The following is a 20,584-nucleotide window of genomic DNA, read 5'->3' as shown; positions in this document are numbered from 1 at the left end:
CCCTGGGTGCTCAGCTTGCCCACGTGGGCCCCTGAGCCCAGATCCAAAGCGTTGGAGTCTGGGGTCAGAGATGGGGTTGTGAAGGGAATTCCCTCCAGTGCAGGGAAGACAGGACATGGTTCGGCACTCTGACCACCCAGTCCAACCTGTGTCTGTTGGGGATATAGACCAAGGCCAGCCACACTTGCAGAGGTCGCAGATGGAGCCAAGCATGGGTGACCACATACATGCACACAGCCATGTGGCCCATCAGATGTAGGCAGGTGAGGGACGTAGTGAGCAGGTGGTTCTTTAAGTGGGAGATGAAATCGAACATGGCCTGAAAACGTGCTTCTGGAAGAAAGGCCCTGGCTCGTGTGGAGTCAAGGATCACCCTGATAAATTCTATGCGCTGCACTGACGTTAATGTGGACTTTTTTGTTTATTAACAGGCCCAGATCGTGGCATGTGGAACTCACCAGATTGAGGCTCCTATGCACCTGCACCCGAGACCTGCCCTTGATGAGCCAGTAATCGAGATATGGGAAAATCTGGACCCCTCAATGTGTCAGGTAAGCCGCCACTGGCGCCATGCATTTTGTGAACATCCTTGGGGCCAAAGATAGGCCAAAGGGCAGTGCCATGAACTGAAAATGACGCCCGCCCACTCTGAAGAAGAGGAAACGCCGGTGACCCGGGAATATGGGAATGTGGACATAAGCATCCCGTAAATCGAGAGCGGTGTACCAGTCTCCCAGATCCAGGGAGGGGATGATGGAGGCCAGGGAAACCATGCAAAACTTCTTGAGAGACTTGTTGAGGCAACGGGAAGTACTGGGACTGGAACTCTTCCCTTTCATGTCCCGAGGGACCTCCTCTACCACCTCCAGGCTCAGAAGGATCTCAACCTCCTGAACGAGGAGTTGCTCGTGACAAGGATCCCTGAAGAGGGACGTGGAGGGAGGGGTGGCCAAAAATTGCAGGCTATAGTCTTGATATACTATGTCCAGTACCCAGCGGTCCGAGGTGACCAGCGATCAGGCCGAACAGTAGGGGTGAAGGTGGTTGAGGAAAAGGAATGGTGGACCCGGGGAATTGGCTGGGGCGTTGCTGTCGAGTGCGCCATAAAAATGAGTGCTTCTGGTCTCCAGACTGTTTCGCCAGGCCAGGCTGCGCAGGTGAGCGGGAGGTAGAAGGGCGAAGATGACTAAACCGAGTGTCTTTGTCCCTTCTTCTAGCAGACCCCGGATGAGGCTGCCACAGCCTTGGCGGCAGAGGCGGCCGGAACTGCTTATGTGCTGACTGTGGCGTGTGCATTCCCAGCGAACAAAGGGTTGTTCTGGTGTCTTTCAGCCCATCGTGTCTTTCAGCCCATGCAGACCGTTCCCATCGAATGGGAGGTCTTGGATGACAGTCTGCATCTCCTGGGAGAGTTTGGTGGTTTGAAGCCAGAAACTGCGCCTCATTACCACCGCAAACGCTACCACTCTGGCTGCCAAGTCCGCTGCATCCCAAGCCATTTGCAGGGAGCACCGGGCCGCCGTAGGGCCAAATCCTGCAGGAGGGACTCCTTAATCTTACGGCAGGAGTCCCATAAATTAAAGTTGTAATGGTCCAAGAGTGCCTGATTGTTCGCCACCCAAAACTGCAAACTGGCGGTGGAATAAATTATCCTCCCAAACAAATCCAGTCATTTGGCCTCTATTTTTTGGGGTCGAGCTGGATTGTGCCTGCTTTTCTTTCTCACTGGCTGACAAGATCACCAGTGAGCCAGGGGGAGGTGGGTATACAAATATTCAAAACTTTTGGCTGGGACAAAGTATTTCTTTTCAGCCTGATTTGATGTGGGAGGGATGGAGGAAGGGGTTTGCCAGATGGATGTGGCAATTTTGAGGACCCTGTCATGCATCGGTAGTGCGACGCAGGCCGAGGCAGAGGCCGAAAGGACGTTGAATAGGATGTCCGTTGCTCAGCCATCTCCTCCACTTCCAGGCCCAAGTTCTCGGCCACCTGATGAAGCACGGCCTGATGGTCCTTAAGGTCATCCGCCAGACTGGCCCTGGAGGGGCCTGCGACTGCCTCATCTGGGGACGAAGGCTAGGACTGTACCACAGGCAGGGGGCCCTGGTCCTACTCCTCCGCAGGGGAGAGCGGCTTAGGAGTGGTCACAACCTCCTCAGCCTCGGCCTCTGGGCGTGCTTCCCGCACCGAGCCCGGTGCCGGCAGCTGTTGCTCCAAGGTGGCAGCTGATGAGTGGAGCAATGGCTGCATAGCCATGACCGGAACTCCCCGTGCGTTCCAAAAAAGGCCACTGCACGGGCCACTGACCCGGCTGCCACTACACTGTTGTCTCAGTTGCCCAGTCGCGCTGTCGGGTTCTAGGCAAGGGGCTAAACCGTCCCTCAGTACTGGAGGAACCACCTTCTGGAGACCATGGAGGGGCTATGGATGCCTGGGTCTGCTTAGAGGCCACAGATAACAGTGGAGACTGGTGTTGATGCTGGGGAGACTGGGGGCGGGACAGAGAACACTCCCGCAGCATAGGCGACCTGGATCGGTGACGAGACGTGACCGACGGGGAGGCAATCGGTACTGGTAGTAAGGGGATCTACGCCTCCCTCTCAGTGATAGATGTCAAGATAACGGGGACCATGATCATGGTGCCGGTGATCTATGGCGAGCCCCAGATGATCTCGGTGGTGGCTCTGGTGACTGGCGGTGCGGAGGTGGAGAGCGCGTCAGTGTCTAGGGGGATCAGTGGTACTCCACTGATGCCTGAGGAGTCTTATCGGCTGACTTGCCCTCTTGGGGAGCCTTTGTTGAAGCCTGCGGCCTCTGCTGTGTCGGTGGCCTTTGCTGGCAGGGGAGTTGGTCAGATACTGCTCACAGGAGTCGGAGGAGGACCTTTCACGGGGCTAACGTCCCCAACGGGAGAAAGCCAACTGCAGGGTTCTGGGCCATACGGATGTCCCGAGGTGGGTCTTTTGCCTGCTGCCACATGGCTGTTCTTTCCTGGCGCTGGGGAGCCTTGTTTCTTTGGCCTTCTTTTTCAGTACCAGCAACAGGGAACGGTGCTGAACAGAGCTTGGCGCTGGGGGTGCACTTGGCACCAATGCCGAGGTGCTCGGCGAATCATGCCGAGACGGCTTGGAGGAAGGACGGAGGGAGGCCGGACAGAGGGCGGACTCTATCAGAAGAGCTCAGTCAAATGTTCAGCTCTTTTGGCGTGCGAGGCTGAAAGTTTTTGCAGATACGGCACTTGTCTTTTACGTGTGCCTCCCCCAAGCACTTGAGACAGCTGCTGTGGGGGTCACTAACAGGCTTAGGCCTTTCACAGTCTGTGCAGGGCTTTAACCCTGGAGACTGAGGCATGCCCCGGGGCAGAGTCCCCGCTGGGACTCTAACTACTAACAACTAAACAAACACTAACTACTGAAGAATCAACTATATACAAAGCCTTAAGGCATGAAATCCAAAGGAGAAAAAAAACACTAGCCCTTGCTAAGCAAGGAAAGGCGCTCCGACTAACCACCACGGACGGTAAGAAGGAACAGAGAGGGAGTAGGGTCGACGGCACCTGATATACCAGCACTTGGGTGCAGCACTCAAGGGGGCACCACAGTCAGCCCTTCGGATACCGCTAAGGCAAAAATCTCTGACGACCATGCACATGGGTGCGCACGCACCTAGAACGGAATCAACATGAGCAAGCACCAAAGAATCTTATTTTGTAGGATGAACCTGAAGCTATGGACACTGGAGGTTCCAACCCAGACCATGCGGCGGTGAGAAGGAACTGGAGAGAGAGTTGGTCGGCCTCCCCATATCCCCTGGGTTGGAGGCACGAGATGAGCCAGGGCGCATGTGTGGACCAATATCTCTACATTCAAATCCTCCGACTCTGGGCATATGGTGTGCATGCGTAAACCCACAGTGGAATACAATAGGAGGTCATTCCTCAAAAAAGGATCATATATTGTGAGACTTGTGATAAAATCTTGAGTTAGCAAAAAATTATTCTTAAATTCTACATAGATAGCAGATAGTCCCCTCTCTCCTCCCCCTTTGGTATGGACCCCCCCAAAAAGATGTTTGTTTAAAGATGTTGAAATGCAGGAAGAAAACTGCACCTGATATTTTAGAATTTGAGGTGAAGAACCCCCCCCCCCCAGATATTCCATTCAAATATTTGCCTTCCTACAGCATTTTAAGAACTTCCCAACACATGTACACCTACCTAAAAGCTTGCAAACAACTACAACACATAGCAATTTGAACTTAATTTTATTACAGCTTTATACAGTAAGTCACCTGGTTACACCACTAAACTTGAAAGGAATCAAGTGGAATATCTATCTATCTATCTATCTATATATCTATATATATATCTCTGTCACCAAATAACTTATGGAAAGAGTGTTTTAGAGCAATGTTCGTTTGCTTACTTCATCATGAGGCACATACTGTAAAACTGCCACAAAACAGTGGTCTCCATAGCTAACTTGCACAGCTAGGATTTTAGATTATGCACATCAAGCACTGAATAATCAGAGCACTTCTTAACGCATTAAACCATTGAACAGTTACACAGTCCCAATGCCAAAATTCTACCTGTATTTTATATACAATAGTTTAAAAGCACTTGGTAAAGTTATATGTATTGTAACCAATTTGCCCTTCCTCACAGTTCACTTCAAAGACAATCTCTTTATTGTAATGTACTCAATACAGAACAATTTACAAAATACAGTATCGTTCTGAGACCTGTGCAATGTAATTGACAGACCAAGGATGGAATACTGGCTCCACTGAAGTCAATGCCACTGACTTCACTCTTTTTTCTCTTAGATAAATAGACTAAGAGCCAACTCAGAATAAGAAGAAATACAAAATGGTATATTAGAAAAGCATTCCCATTAGGCACACATATGCAGTAAAATGATCCAAAGCAAACCAGAAGAGAAGGGAGAACACCACAATTAAACCTATCTGAATTCATTTTTAAAGCTGGAAAATTATACTTTGGAAAAAACTTGTTTTGGTATTGCTTCCCCAGGGAAGTGCATGAATTATCTTTTTAACGGAACTATTACAATAAGAAATTTTGAATAAACATTTCAGTGTCAATGATTTTTTAAAAGCTGTTGTATAGGCTTTGACCTCCTTGGTATTAAAATAGGCATAGAGATATGTGAATATTCACAACTGAGCAAAACTTTTATTAGACATTTCATAAGGGGCATTATGATTAATCAGTAGATATGAATTCAAAATATTTATTAGCCTTATTTTGCAAACTGAAAATTCTCTGGTTCTTCTGATCAAAAGCTGGAAGTATTAAAAGTTCTATTCAGAACCTGAACATCTTCTAGACTGCTTCTCATCAGCCTCACATTTAAGTTGCAAGATCACAATTTGTTAAAAATACCAATTAAAGTGCATGAACTAGACATACTGCTATGAAAGCCTCATACAAATTGCACACAAGTATGTAGGTGATGTTTTTAGCTATTTTAAATGAAGTCCTGTGTTAAAATAAATTAAATGTAGGATCACAAACTATGGGCCCATCCTGCAAACCCTCATTCAGTCATGCAGTGACACTGAAATAAATGAGACTCTTTCTCACGTTAGGCCTACTTAATTGTGTAAATGTCTGCAAGATCACACTTCTAGAAAGGTGCTTAGCAACCTATTCACCCACTGATGTCAACAGAAATTGAAAACGTTAAGCACCTTGCAAGGGCTCAACTTGCTTAAGAATTTTGTGCACTGTCATGCCAAACCATAACAGCTAGTTTATTTGAGATTCATTCATAAAAAAAAGTTCACTTCTGTTCACCAAATGAAAGGAAAAAGGTAAAGAAAATTATTTTCATTGTATGAAGACACACACACACACAAAAAGATCAACATTCCTTGACAGTGTTCTTTTAAGTGGAGAAAATGTATCTCAAACATTTAAATAGAAACATATTACATTGCATTGTCATTTCCTAAACGAAGTAAGTTTTATACACATGCATCAACAGAAAACCATAAAAACCATAACATCTTGACAATGTAGAATATTACAGTTATCTTAAGTCAACATGTTATGATACATATCCACCCCAAAATGAACCTCTGTGGCTAATGGCCCTCAAAAGTTCCATAAGCTCTCTGGGACATGCAGACAGAAGCTGCCCCTGAGCACAAAGAGCTGCACAAAGGAATAACTTCTAGGGCTGTGTGCAGTCAGGAGGGGTGAGACAGACAGAGCATAGTGTGAGGAGTAAGGAGCTTATTAGCATAAGGGGCCAGATCCTCAACTTGGGTAAATTGTTGTAGCTCAAGTGAAGTCAATGGAGCTATGACAATTTACACCAGCTAAAGATCTGGTCTCTCCTTCCTCATGAGGGCACCCATTAATGTGAAACAATTTGAAATCTAGGAGATTGTGTTGGCTACTGAATTGTGTAAAGTATAATATATTTAAAATGTAATGTGATCATTAAAGGGCTGTTTTCATTGAGAGGGATTTAACATACCAGACTTTCTTATGAAGTTTTCAAGAATTGCTGCAATCTCAACCCATATTCCAACACAAGCCTAGCACATACCTTCTGCTCTAAGCTTGTACAGAGGAAAAGTTTAAACTAGTGAAGTCATCAGTTTAACAATCCTAGACATATGATTCAATCTCTATGGAACATCAAAGCCATACGTGGAGTTCTAACTGTTCAAGCGTTTGAATTAAATATTTTTCATTTTCAATTTAATCCTTTAATTTAAATTAAAGGTTTAAATATACAAACTAAATAAAACACAAAGAAAACTAAGCCATTATTCTTTTGCTTAATAAAAACCCACAAACAAACAAATGGCATTTTCCCGCTTCCACCTCAAGAACAAGAACTGGAAAGTACCAAAATCCTCAAATGCTAGTGAACATGAGATGTACTCCTCATTAGCGGGTGTCAGTGTGCCTAAGCACTGGGAATATGTAACATATTGTAGAGTTGAGCTAAATTTTTTGTTTTATTCCATGTGGGAATAACTCAGATATGTTTGCAGTAGAAATGGAATGATTAAAATCACATGAAAACTCTTTGAAAATATATCCATTAGGATTATATTATAGCGATTTGTGATTTGTTCATTTTTAACAGTACAGTGGGATCCCTCAGTATAAATCTTTGGAATGTTTGCCACTAATATAACTACCCCAATAGAATTTAATTACCAGTTTTTTCAGCTATAAATTAATGGATAGGCAGTTTCACTTCAGTAAAGATACTCTGATTCCAAACAAACAGAGAAGAAAAATGTACCAGCCTGAGGTGAAAAATACCTGCACCTGCAACTTATGTAAAACTATGCAGAGCAGCTGAAAATTTGCAGTCAAATTTAAAAGATCAGTTTCATTGATATAATAAATGATCAGCCATATTCTGGCTTTTGAGGAACGCATGCAGTTCTCAGTGCATTCAATGAGAGCTGTGCACATCAATCTGAAGTCAGAATTTGGCCTTTAATAGCTTATCTTGCAATATTCAGAGCTCAAATTTTAGTTAATTTCTAGACAATGCTATGTTTCTCATACACTTAACTCACCAGTGCTTTTTTACTATTTTAAACTTTGAATATATTGAATAGTTAATCATTTAATTAGCCACAAAGCATCTTGCATGATAGATATGTATCTTCACCTCCATTTTTCTAAATAATAATTTAAGATTGATCATTTCAGTCTTGGACATCAAAGTAGTCAATCACTGGCTCCACTTTTAATGTTTTCTGCAAGCCACTGTTTCCATTATTCCTGAAATTAAAACCATAAAATATTACAGAACACAATTCTCAGTTAAATGAAAGATACAGTTACATAAGCAAGGATAACACACTGACTTTCCCAAACTACCAAACTGATATAAAAACACCATAACATCTCATGGCATATTATGCCACTGGACAGCAAGATCAATAAACACCAGGCATTGATTTTACAGAAATCAAATCTTAATTATTCACTCTAATGTACATTTCAGTGCCCACTGAACAAATAGCTACCTTTTATTAACTGTGCTTTTCATAAATATTAATATTAGCAATTCAGCCATTCTAATATTAAGGTAGAATACCACAAGCAATTTATCTACAACACACTGATATTTAGGTAGTTTATTTTGCAAATGAAAACTTTGTTACAGACGAGCCAATGTTCTGAATATTGTCCTTTTCAAAAATATATGCAAAAAAAGCAAAAGACTATCTCTGAAGTGAGGGATAGTTGCAGGTCAAGTTTCAGCTACATATAAAAACAAAGGATAAAAATTAATGAAATCATCGACTGTTAGTATAGATAATTATTCAAATATGCTATTTAACTGTCATCAGAAGACAGTCAAGGTGGGTGAGGAAATATCTTTTATTGGACCAAGTTCTGCTGGAGAGAGAGACAAGCTTTTGAGCTCGTCACCAACAGAAGATGGTCCAATAAAAGATATTTCCTCACCCACCTTGTCTCGCTAATATCCTGGGACCAACATGACTACAATACCACTGCATATATCTGAAGACAGTGACATGAGGCCTTTCAAAAACTTCTGTTTCCAATAAAATTTCAATGTTTAAATATTAAATGAATGTTTTATTTACAAATAATTTTAATCCAGAGGCAAAGATTTTCAAACCTGGCCACCTAAAATTAAAAATAAGCAGGCTGGTTTTTCAGGAGGTGCTAATTTCCAATGAATTCCACTGAAGTAAATGGGAGATGCAAGAGCCAAGCACCACTGAAAATCAGGTTACTTTTATATATGCTCCTAAGCATTGATTCAAGAGCCTTGTTTTAGGCATGCCTGCAGGTGGTTTAGGCTGGATTTTAATCTTGAATCTGTTAGTTTACACTCTGATGAACTGGATCTTTTCAAGGAATGAACAGCCTATTATTGTTATTCATTTGTATTCTGGTAGTCCCTGAAACCACCAACCAGAATTAGGCCCATATTCTGCTAGATACTGTCAAAATCTAGAACAGAAGACATTCCCTGCATCAGAAGCCTGTGGTTTCCTTTTAAGGGTGCAATCATCTTAAATCCAGATTCAGCAAAACATTTTGAGAGCCAAAATTGAACAAATATAACTCGTGGTTGTGAAGCCCAGAATGTTAAAAGCCTATGCACACTCAAGGCCACCGTGTCTTACAAACACAGGAGCTGATATGTTAGATAAGACCATACAGCCAAGGAGTCTGGTATCTTGCTTGCCCCAGCAGCGGTCAGTACCCAAGGAATGTGAAGTCCCCACTTTTGCCCTCTTTGGCCATTATAGAGGAAACAATACTTAGTGACCCCCACAGACAACCATTATATGCCATGAACTAATTACCCATATCTTAGTTTGCAAAGAATAGTTAGAAATGGTTATAAAATTATTCAGTCTTTTAAAAGTCTAGCTACAGTATGCGTGTCTACCTCTTGCAACAATAAATTACACATATATATTGACTATATAGCATAAGGGCAGTATTTATTTTTTCTGGCACTAAATTTATTCCCATTTTATTTCAATGAGTGACCCCCTGTGCTCATTATGAGAAAGGTAGAGAGAAGGGTCTGTTCGGTTAAATTTTAATTCTGAATAACTCTTTTCCATGTTAAATAGTCTCAGCAATTTTGTGAACTGTAACTAGGTAAAGAGCTAAGATTTTTCACTGCTTTGATGCATTCCCCCCCCCCCCCCCAATTTACTCTATAAATTTCTTTTGATGAGGCAACCAAACTTGGACACAAGATTCATATAAATTACATTTTTATATAAGAGATCTTCTATCCCTTTCTACTGCTCCCATACATTCTATTTGTCTATTTTTTTAAAAACTGCTGCAATGATGTGGGCAGACATGTTTAGTGAGTAAATCCCCTTGATTTCTAGCTTTTTTCCCCTCAGAGGCTCTTTGATGTTCAGAATGCATCAATGTATACAAGATCTTTCAAAAATTGTTTATTGCACGAAGGTAATAAATGATATGCCACATAGTGTAAACACAAGAAAAACACTCATGTAATGTTCACTACTGCTCTTGATTAAAAACCAGAGTGGCATAGGTAGTCTCTAATGAATGTCCTAGAATTATAATACATTTCATCATAAATTGTCACATTTAGCAATCTGTTTAAGAGATTAAAATAGCATGAGTATGGCAATTCAAAACTGAGATGCCCTGACAAAGTTGTGAGGCCTCTGGCCCATACTGTCACTTTATTAAACATTAACTTAGCAAAAACACTTAAATAACTAAATAGTTCTTACTTATCTGTTTGTCTGTAGTGAGGAATAGGTGGTGGAGGCCTTGTCCGCATTTCCCTCTCTAGCACAGATGTTAGGGTATTACTTGGACAAATGGATTTACCTCTAGAGGATGAGAATGGTAACAAATATTATTTGTGATGTTATTGTCTACATGTTTAAATAGAAAAATAATACACTATATTAAAAAAAATCAAGACAAAAATTAAGTGTTAAATGTGGTATAAATGACAGTTTGAGACTTGAAGGTCCAATGTGTTACCTCGCAGCAAATCCAATACTGAGGTGTTAGAAGAACTTCTGACACACTGTGACTCAAAGCAGCCCAGCATTTCTTCTTTGCCTAAAACAATCTATACTCCCCTTCCCCCATTTAAACTGAACAATGGAGACAGTAAATAGAGGAAATAGACTATTTTTTTTATTATAAATATGTCTTAATGTAAGAAGATATCCACTAGTCTGGAAGTTTTCGGGGTAGACTAGGATAATAAAAAAAAAAAAAAGTTCCCTGCGTAACTTTATTGGTGTTTGAACTGCTCCCTTTGCGTGAGCCTGTAAAGTGCATCAAAGTCCAAACTTACAACACTTAAACCCTAAAACTACAAACACATTGTGACGTTGCACTCCAGATGTTTTATGGAAATATGCTTATGAGTATGAATATGATGCAACTGGAATATACTTTAGGCAAAAGGTCTATTGTAAGGTAGGCTTACAAAGCTTATAATCTACTGAGTGTGGTCATCCTATTTGTATGCATGTATCATTCTTGTATCTGAAGCTAGAAATATAAAGTATAACTCTGAGATCCTATTGTCATTATGCAAAGTGTGGGCCATTGATGGTGGTTTAGAATCTTGATGGCTCCCATTGACTAGGACAATTGGTTGTAAATGGCTCTGTTTACTTGCAAGCCTTCCTATGTTTGTGTGAGCCAGCCCAGGAAGAATGTAGGCTGGGGTCTCACAGGACATGAACATGTCACCTGATACTCGAATCCATCTTAAACCTGGTGCTTTTCTATTTAGAAGGAGGGGTGTGGACCCAGAGAGACAAAAGATTCCCGCCTTGTGACAAAGCTATAAAAGGGGGTGGAACAGAACAAAGGGGCTGCCAATCATGAGAACACCCCTGCTTTCCACCTAAGATGTTCGCTGGAACTAACGAGGACTGTACCAGGGGAAAGGATTGGGCCCAGACTAGGAAGGAGTCTAGTCTGTGAAAGAAGCTTATTGGAACATCTCTGAGGATGAGATTTTACCTGTAATCAGTTTCTTAATGTATTAGGCTTAGACTTGAGTGTTTTTGCTTTATTTTGCTTGGTGACTTACTTTGTTCTGTGTGTTATTACTTGAAACCACTTAAATCCTACTTTTAATACTTAATAAAATCACATTTGTTTATTAGTAAACCCAGAGCAAGTGATTAATACCTGGGGAGCAAACAGCTGTGCATATCTCTCTATCAGTGTTATAGAGGGCAGATAATTTAATTTATGAGTTTACCCTGTATAAGCTTTATGCCAAGTAAAATGGATTTATTTGGGATTTGGATCCCATTGGGAACTGGGTGTCTGGGTGCTGGAGATAGGTGACCTACTGAGCAGTCTTTGGTTAACGTCTGCAGCTTTGGGGGCGTTGACCAGACCTGGGTCTGTGTTGCAGCAGGCTAGTGTGTCTGGCTCAACATGGCAGGGTTCTGGCTGGCAGGGAAAACGGGCTCAGAGATAATTCCAGCACGTCAGGTGACAGCCCCAAGTGGGTCTCTGTGACCGAACCCGTCACAGTGGCATAGTCGAGCAGGATCTGTGCACAGCTGATTGCTTTGAGACACTGGTAGTGATTTTAAGTGAGTTTTGAGTGTCATGGTTGGAGAACAGACAAAGTGGTTACTGGTTTGTTATTTTCGGTTTGTTTATTTCGGGTGAGGGAAATAAGCACAAGAATGCAGGAAAATGACTTCCAGTGAGGCAGCTACAAAACTAGAGCTGGCCAGACTGGAAGTGGAAGAGAAGGCAAAGGACCATGAGTTTCAAATGTGGCAGGCACAAATGAGGCTCAAAGCAGCAGCTGCGGCCAGGGAAACGATGGAGGCAGAAGCAGCCAGACAAAGGGCTGCACACCAGCAAGCCCTGGACTTAAAAGACAAAGAGTTTGAAGCCCAGAGGTTAGCACAACAAGCTGCTCAGGAGGAGAAGCAAAGAGAGGCAGCTAGCCCTGGAGTTAAAAGACAAAGAAATTGAGGCCCAGATTGCGACCCAGAAGCATGAGCTGGCTGTAACGGAGTGGACGAGACAAAACCCTTCAGCAGCTGGCTCCACTTTCCCAAAAATCCACAAATGGGAACAGTTATGTCCACCATATGATGAATCCAGTGATATTGCCGAGTATTTCATCACCTTTGAGAGACTGTGCACTCTCCATGTGATTCCCGAGGATCAAAAAATGGTTGCAAAATTGACTGGGAGAGCTCTGGACATATTCAATAAGGTGCCTGTTGCTGATGTTTCAAACTGTGGTAAATTTAAGGAACTGGTTTTGAAACCAGTTTCAGATTACAGCTGAAACCTACAGGGTTAAATTCAGGAGTCTTAAGAGGGGATCTGGATTAAGTAATGTGGCCTATGTAAATGAAATGAGAGATTTGTTAGACAAGTGGGTGAGGGGAAAACACATTACAAGCTTTGAAGAAATGTGTGATTTGGTTACTCAGGAACAGTTCCTGAATACGTACAGTGATGATGTAAAACAGTATTTGTGGGACAAAAAGATGGATGCAGTGGGTGAATTAGTGGGCTTGCAGACTCTTATGAGCAATCAGATGGCATTCACCCAAGAGTTCTGAAAGAACTCAAATGTGAAGTTGCGGAACTATTAACTAACTATTAACTAATAGTTGCGGAACTATTAACTAAGGTTTGTAACCTGTCCTTTAAATCGGCTTCGGTACCCAATGACTGGAAGTTAGCTAATGTAACGCCAATACTTAAAAAGGGCTCTAGGGGTGATCCCGGCAATTACAGACCGGTAAGTCTAACGTCGGTACCGGGCAAATTAGTTGAAACAATAGTAAAGAACAAAATTGTCAGACACATAGAAAAACAAACTCTTGAGCAATAGTCAACATGGTTTCTGTAAAGGGAAATCGTGTCTTACTAATCTATTAGAGTTCTTTGAAGGGGTCAACAAACATGTGGACAAGGGGGATCCGGTGGACATAGTGTACTTAGATTTCCAGAAAGCCTTTGACAAGGTCCCTCACCAAAGGCTCTTACGTAAATTAAGCTGTCATGGGATAAAAGGGAAGGTCCTTTCATGGATTGAGAACTGGTTAAAGGACAGGGAACAAAGGGTAGGAATTAATGGTAAATTCTCAGAATGGAGAGGGGTAACTAGTGGTGTTCCCCAAGGGTCAGTCCTAGGACCTATCCTATTCAATTTATTCATAAATGATCTGGAGAAAGGGGTAAACAGTGAGGTGGCAAAGTTTGCAGATGATACTAAACTACTCAAGATAGTTAAGACCAAAGCAGATTGTGAAGAACTTCAAAAAGATCTCACAAAACTAAGTGATTGGGCAACAAAATGGCAAATGAAATTTAATGTGGATAAATGTAAAGTAATGCACATTGGAAAAAATAACCCCAACTATACATACAACATGATGGGGGCTAATTTAGCTACAACGAGTCAGGAAAAAGATCTTGGCGTCATCGTGGATAGTTCTCTAAAGATGTCCACGCAGTGTGCAGAGGCGGTCAAAAAAGCAAACAGGATGTTAGGAATCATTAAAAAGGGGATAGAGAATAAGACTGAGAATATATTATTGCCCTTATATAAATCCATGGTTCGCCCACATCTCGAATACTGTGTACAGATGTGGTCTCCTCACCTCAAAAAAGATATTCTAGCACTAGAAAAGGTTCAGAAAAGAGCAACTAAAATGATTAAGGGTTTAGAGAGGGTCCCATATGAGGAAAGATTAAAGAGGCTAGGACTCTTCAGTTTGGAAAAGAGAAGACTAAGGGGGGACATGATAGAGGTATATAAAATCATGAGTGATGTTGAGAAAGTGGATAAGGAAAAGTTATTTACTTATTCCCATAATACAAGAACTAGGGGTCACCAAAAGAAATTAATAGGCAGCAGGTTTAAAACAAATAAAAGGAAGTTCTTCTTCACACAGCGCACAGTCAACTTGTGGAACTCCTTACCTGAGGAGGTTGTGAAGGCTAGGACTATAACAATGTTTAAAAGGGGACTGGATAAATTCATGGTGGCTAAGTCCATAAATGGCTATTAGCCAGGATGGGTAAGAATGGTGTCCCTAGCCTCTGTTCGTCAGAGGATGGAGATGGATGGCAGGAGAGAGATCACTTGATCATTGCCTGTTAGGTTCACTCCCTCTGGGGCACCTGGCATTGGCCACTGTCGGTAGACAGATACTGGGCTAGATGGACCTTTGGTCTGACCCAGTACGGCCTTTCTTATGTTCTTATGTTCTTATGTTCTTATCATAAGCTGCAATTAAACATAAACCACTGGCAGAGGGGTACAGGGTTGGTGGAAAGCAGAATCACCTTTTTACCCCTGGGAAAAAGGAGACTGGGCATTCACCTCCCCATTCCCCTGTTACTCATCCCAAGTCTCCTGTACAAACAGAGGAGCCCAGAAGGTGCTATCATTGGAAGTCCACTGAGTATCTAAGGAATAAATGTCCTTGGCTGAGTGGGAACAGGCACCAGGTAACACATGAAGCTGCTGCATCTCAGAGCACAGTGTATCCCAGGCTACTGCGTCTTACCACACAGGATTTGTAAAGGTTGCTTCTACACAATCAAACAGGGGACATATGCATGCTGTTAAGCTTAATGCCAAAGTGCTCCAAGGTTGGAGAGATACTGGTGCAGAAATTTCTGTGGTCAGGAGGGACCAGACCCAGGAGAAGGATTTGTTACCAGGAAGAATGGCAGAATTAGAATTGGTGGGAGGTTATAAGGTCCTGGCACCTTTAGCCAAGGTACATATGGAAACTGGTGATTTGCAGGCTGAACTGACTGTTGCAGCGGTGGCACACAATTTTGCACCGTTTCTACTGGGGAATGACTTTTTTGATGTGGCAGAATCTGTCCCAGGGTTTGTTAGCAGCAAGAAGGAATCTTGTGCTGAAAGCCCCAGAGGGGAGGGTGAAGTCACATGTGCTGCTGGGGAAATAGGAGAGTGTCTCTTTAATTACTCTGTAGCAGTGGAAAATGGGCCCTTGGGGGCAGGGAGGGTCGAGGCCAGTTCCTGTAACCCTGGGGCTCAAAGCAGGTCCCCGCGGGAAGGGCTGGATAGAGCCAGCTCCTGTCCTGTGATCATCTCCCTGGGGGAGGGGGATGTTCCACCTTGTAACAGGGAGGCCTTCCCAGATGCTGACTGCCAGCAAGATGTAGTTCAGCAGGGGACAGACCCGGCCCCAGGGTGCGCAGACGTGTATCCTGGAGATGGAAGTTGGGGTCCTGATGACCACTGCAGCGGGAACAGACCCCAAGGCCTCTGTAGCTGGAAGCAAGCCCAACCTGAGTGAAAGAGGGGGGATTTTGCTGGTCAGTGAAGGGTCTGTCATAGCTGGTAGCTGTGAGCCCACAGCTGGATCAGGGTCACCTTCCCTTTTGGGGGACATAGGAGTGTCTGCCTCAGAGGGGAACCCAGAAAGGGAAGTCCAGATGGAAGGTGAGGGGGGACAGGCGGGTCTGCCCACCTTTTGTAGGAAGGCATTTCCCCAGGAGGAGGGTGAAGGATCTGCATCTGAAATGCCAGACCCTTCACCTGTGGATCAGGTTTTAAGGAAAGACTGGGGGTCAAATCTCCTGGAGGGGAGAGTCCACCCAGCTGACCTTTTGGGAACAGAGAGTGGGGTGACCGAGGGGATCCTACCAATCCAAAGCACTCCATTGAAAGATGTTTTTCCTGCTACGCTTGTAAGAGATAAAACTGTCTCTTCAAGGCAGGAGGAAGAAAAACTTTGCATTTGGGAAACTTCACAAGCGGGTGAGGTCTAACACAAAGAGATTCCAGAGGGAGGGGCCAAGGGCAGGCATGGTTGCAGTGCACCCTTTCCTTGCCAAATCCTCAAACACATGCCTGAATTGAAAGCGTTCTCCAAAGAGACAGGAGAATCTGTGTCTAAACCCCTACCATGGTACACAAAGGGGTTGGGAAATGCAACAGATGCTGAACAAGCTGAACAGAGCCTGTCCGCCATAGATTTGCTGGTTATCTTGTGTCTTTGGCTACTTCATCTACGGGTCAATGCTATAGGAGTTGATGACATCATAAGGTTTAAAGGTACTAGAAGGGGGTGTGACCAGAGACGAACAGGGATTTTACATGTACTGCCTCTGCCATGTACAGCGTCCAAGACTCGGGCAGTAAGTTCAGGAGGAGGGTGTGACGTTGTACTCCATATGTGCATATCTCTCTATCAGTGTTATAGAGGGCGGACAATTTAAGAGTTGACCCTGTATAAGCTTTATACAGAGTAAAACGGATTTATTTGGGGTTTGCATCCCATTGGGAACTGGGTGTCTGGGTGCTGGAGATAGGTGACCTGCTGAGCAATTTTTGGTTAAAGTCTGCAGCTTTGGGGGCGTGGAGCAGACCTGGGTCTGTGTTGCAGCAGGCTTGCATGTCTGGCTCAACAAGGCAGGGTTCTGAAGTCCGAAGCTGGCAGGGAAAACGGGCTCAGAGGTAATTCCAGCACGTTAGGTGACAATCCCAAGGGATTATACACATGTATATACAAGGGTGGGAAAAAAACAGACTAGTGAATTTCCTGTTATGAGAAGCATGAGTAAGCTGTCTATTCTCATATATACTACACTGGAGGACGACTGGAAAGCAGCAAGCAATATGACCAGAAAAAAGGGAGGGACAGCAGAGCTGAGACAGTAGAAAAGAAAAATAGTGGATGGTACCTGTAGATCAAAAGCAGTATCTGATGAAAATGCAACATCCACTTTTTGTAGTCATGTCTGGTGAAGGAACAGAGATTTCCAAGTGGTCCCTCTGCAGACTTCCTCATAAGAAACTTTATTTTTGCCTAAAATGCGGATGCAGACATCACTGAATGTGCCGAGGCTTTCAGAAGGAGTTTTTTTGGCTTACTTATATGCTTCTGATATAGCTGCCAGGATCCATTGACAATCCATTGACAATTTTGTTTTTTAAAGAGTTCAGAGCCGTGATTTTTGCCATTATAAAGCAACAATTAATCCTGTTTAATTAGGATTTGATTGATATGCAAACATCCAGATGATGGCATCTAATATCATGAGGATGAGTAGGTTTAATAAAAAACAAAATGTAAAAAGTGATGTATTGATTGAGGTGATAAGACAAAAGAAGTTCCTTAAATAGGAAGTCTGGGGTGGTGCAGAGTACCAGCTCTGGAGAAAAAAGGAATTTTTAATAGACAATGAATTTAATTCACTAATCATCCTAAAAGAAATGGTTGTGATTAGAAAGGCAACTATAAGAGAAAGGAAATACAAGGATGTAGAGGCCAGATTCAAAAGGGCTGCTCCATCAATTATTCCAGAGCTAAGTTAGGCATCCTGCTAACAACAGAAAATTCAACAGAACAAAGAAACTTCCTTACTGTCTTGATGAATCATGAAATATGATGTGCTGCTGAGTACCTGTGGGTACTCAAAAAGCTCTAACTGAACCTATGAAGTGGTATGGCTGAGCCCTTTATTTAAGTCATGCAACAGGAAGCACAAGCAGGTTTAGGCTGAAATTGACTTAACATTAAATTGAGAACAGTGGTGTCTGAAGATTTTCCAGTTGTTGCTATAAAAATGTAGATATAGAATCCTTCCTGGATTGAAATTTAACATCTACTAGTTGATTTAAGTCATAGAGTTTCATCCATTCAAATTCTAAAAGGCAGTCTGAAGCCTGCCTGGATCCTGACTTTGTATCAGCAGAAATTATCTGTGGGTAGTTGCCAGGGAGGACATACAGACATCTCCTAGAGCCAGGGTCTGCAAGGCCAACAAGGAACTATGAGAATTACCTTGGCTGTCTCTCTTATGTCTAGTGTAGAAGCATTTTATCATCTTTTCCTGAAGCATGTGCAACTCTCTCTGACCTGCAGCTTCACTGACAACTGTGTCCAAAAGACCTGTCCCAAAAGCTCATTCAAATGTTGCTTGAAGTAGGCCAAACCTGAAAATAATGTCTGCATCCCAGGAGCAGAGTCTGCATCCCAGAGGAGTATCCTAACTATGTTGGAACAGAGGAGAGAAAACAGGCTGCAGCTAAATATATTTAGATACTCAAACAGAGAAAGAGATATGGACAACCAGTTCTAGACTGCCTTTGTAAGATAATGTGACTAGGGTTACAAAGGAGAAGCTTGGATTGGGGTGACCATTATGGTAGGCATAGTTTGCACATCCAAAGGCACAGGGGCAGGGTGGACTCTCTTTGGCCAGTGTCTGGCCAGATGCCCCACAGTCCCTAACGTAGCTCAGCTCCATTGACTGTTGATCCATAATCTCAAGCGACCATTGTCAAGCTGCGAAACTATACTCTGTCAGTATGTGGATACCCTCAAGGGTGGAGCCTTTAATAGCCTGTTCACTTATGATTTAAGAACTGCCTCTTTTTCCACTGGTCACTGTTGACTCCAGGTTGGGGTGACGAATGGCTGTAGACCTATTCTGTCAGAGGTAACAGTCACAGGCTTGCAGCAGTCAGCAATGCTGACTACAATCAACTTCTCCTCTCTGAGGTCTGGAGGTTCTGGGGGAGGAGGTGAGGAAAAACTTCAACTGTCACAAACCCGTAAAGGTCTGTGGCCTTCCCTCAGAGCTCACAGGAGAAACATACAGAGAACTGCTTCTGGAGAGACAGAGGCAGGAAACTGAGCCTGAGACATACTTTCCCATGCTCATAGAGAGAGAGAGCAGAATCAATCCTCCAGACACGTGGATTTGTTGTGCATGAAAAAATATCAAAATATTCTTATTAATCACATCATATCCTTCTTTTAAATGTGACTTCAGATTCATTTCAAAATGGTCCATCTGACATAGCAGAAAAATTGGAAATGGTTCAGAAATCTGTTGACAATAGGGATAAGGAAAATTTTTCTTACTGTTAAGTGTGTTTGTGTGTGCGCGCACACTGGTTATCAATTACAAGAGTTCTGAACTCAGGGTCACCTACTTCACATTCTCTTACTCTTTTTTTTTTTTTTTTTTGCAAATGCCTTGAGAATTCTAAAGTTCTGAAATTTCACACTGCCAGACAAGCAAGAAAATGCATCTTATCACTAAATCCTTGCTTTAATTAAAAAAATCAACATTCATATTTTCAATCAGTTCTCCAAATAAGATTGTGAATTGTTGTGAATTTTAGTTTTCTTTTTTTAAATATAAATTTTCAGGCTCTGCTACTAGACCAAAAGCCCACTACAATATACAGACTCTACCTCATATATAGCATTATGATTTTGAATCAGAAACTGATGATTTGTTCAAATAATGTAACAATGCAAAAGCATATGAGCAGCAAAAATCCTTGTAAAGCCAGTGATGAGCAAACCCTAAAGGTTGAGCATTTGATAAATATCCTAAAATACAGATGCTTCCCTAAACCTATGGAGGTAACTCATTCACAAAAAAACAAACCAAAACAAAACCAAAAATTTCCCATGAACAGGGCTTGGTTTCCCCTGCACTAGAAACTTTAATGACCTGGCTATCCACTTCCAGAGTGATTGGCAATGATCAGTTGGCCTGATCCCTTCTCTGGCATCTTTATGAGGCATCTCCCTTTTCTTTTTCACTCAATTTCTCTCCCTTTCTCTGATCCTAGTCCAGGGGTAGGCAACCTATAGCACGCGTGCCAAAGGCGGCACGCAAGCTGATTTTCAGTGGCACTCACAGTGCCTGGGTCCTGGCCACCGGTCCGGGGGGCTCTGCATTTTAATTTAATTTTAAATGAAGCTTCTTAACGTTTTAAAAACCTTACTTACAACAATAGTTTAGTTATATATTATAGACTTCTAGAAAGAGACCTTCTAAAAACATGAAAATGTATTACTGGCACGCGAAACCTTAAATCAGAGTGAATAAATGAAGACTCGGCACACCACTTCTGAAAGGTTGCCGACCCCTGTCCTAGTCCCTCTCGGGTGTTGCTCCCCCCTCACTTTTCACCTTAAGACTTCCCTTATTTTTGCCCCCATTAAAAGTTCCTCCCATTCCTCCCTGCATCTAGCTGATGCCTCTTCCCCTTCTCTTGAAAAGGTAAAA

At 42.9% G+C, this 20,584-nt stretch overlaps 1 protein-coding gene across 1 annotated transcript in view; it reads right to left on the bottom strand.

Annotated features, from left to right (window-relative positions):
- Window positions 1–7,707: 7,707 nt before the first annotated feature.
- NFX1 (nuclear transcription factor, X-box binding 1) overlaps window positions 7,708–20,584 on the bottom strand; it is a 199,223-nt gene continuing 186,346 nt past the window's right edge. The window contains exons 23-24 of the mRNA XM_065397863.1: window positions 10,276–10,377; window positions 7,708–7,783 (exon numbers count right to left, since the gene is read on the bottom strand). Of these exons, the coding sequence (XP_065253935.1) occupies window positions 7,708–7,783; window positions 10,276–10,377 (178 nt within the window). The remainder of the gene's footprint in view (window positions 7,784–10,275; window positions 10,378–20,584) is intronic.

The sequence above is a fragment of the Emys orbicularis genome, chromosome 2, assembly GCF_028017835.1.
Source record: "Emys orbicularis isolate rEmyOrb1 chromosome 2, rEmyOrb1.hap1, whole genome shotgun sequence".
NCBI classification, from domain to species: Eukaryota; Metazoa; Chordata; order Testudines; family Emydidae; genus Emys; species Emys orbicularis.
The sequence above is the reverse complement of the archived record's forward strand: the minus strand, read 5'-3'. Positions and strand labels throughout refer to the sequence as shown.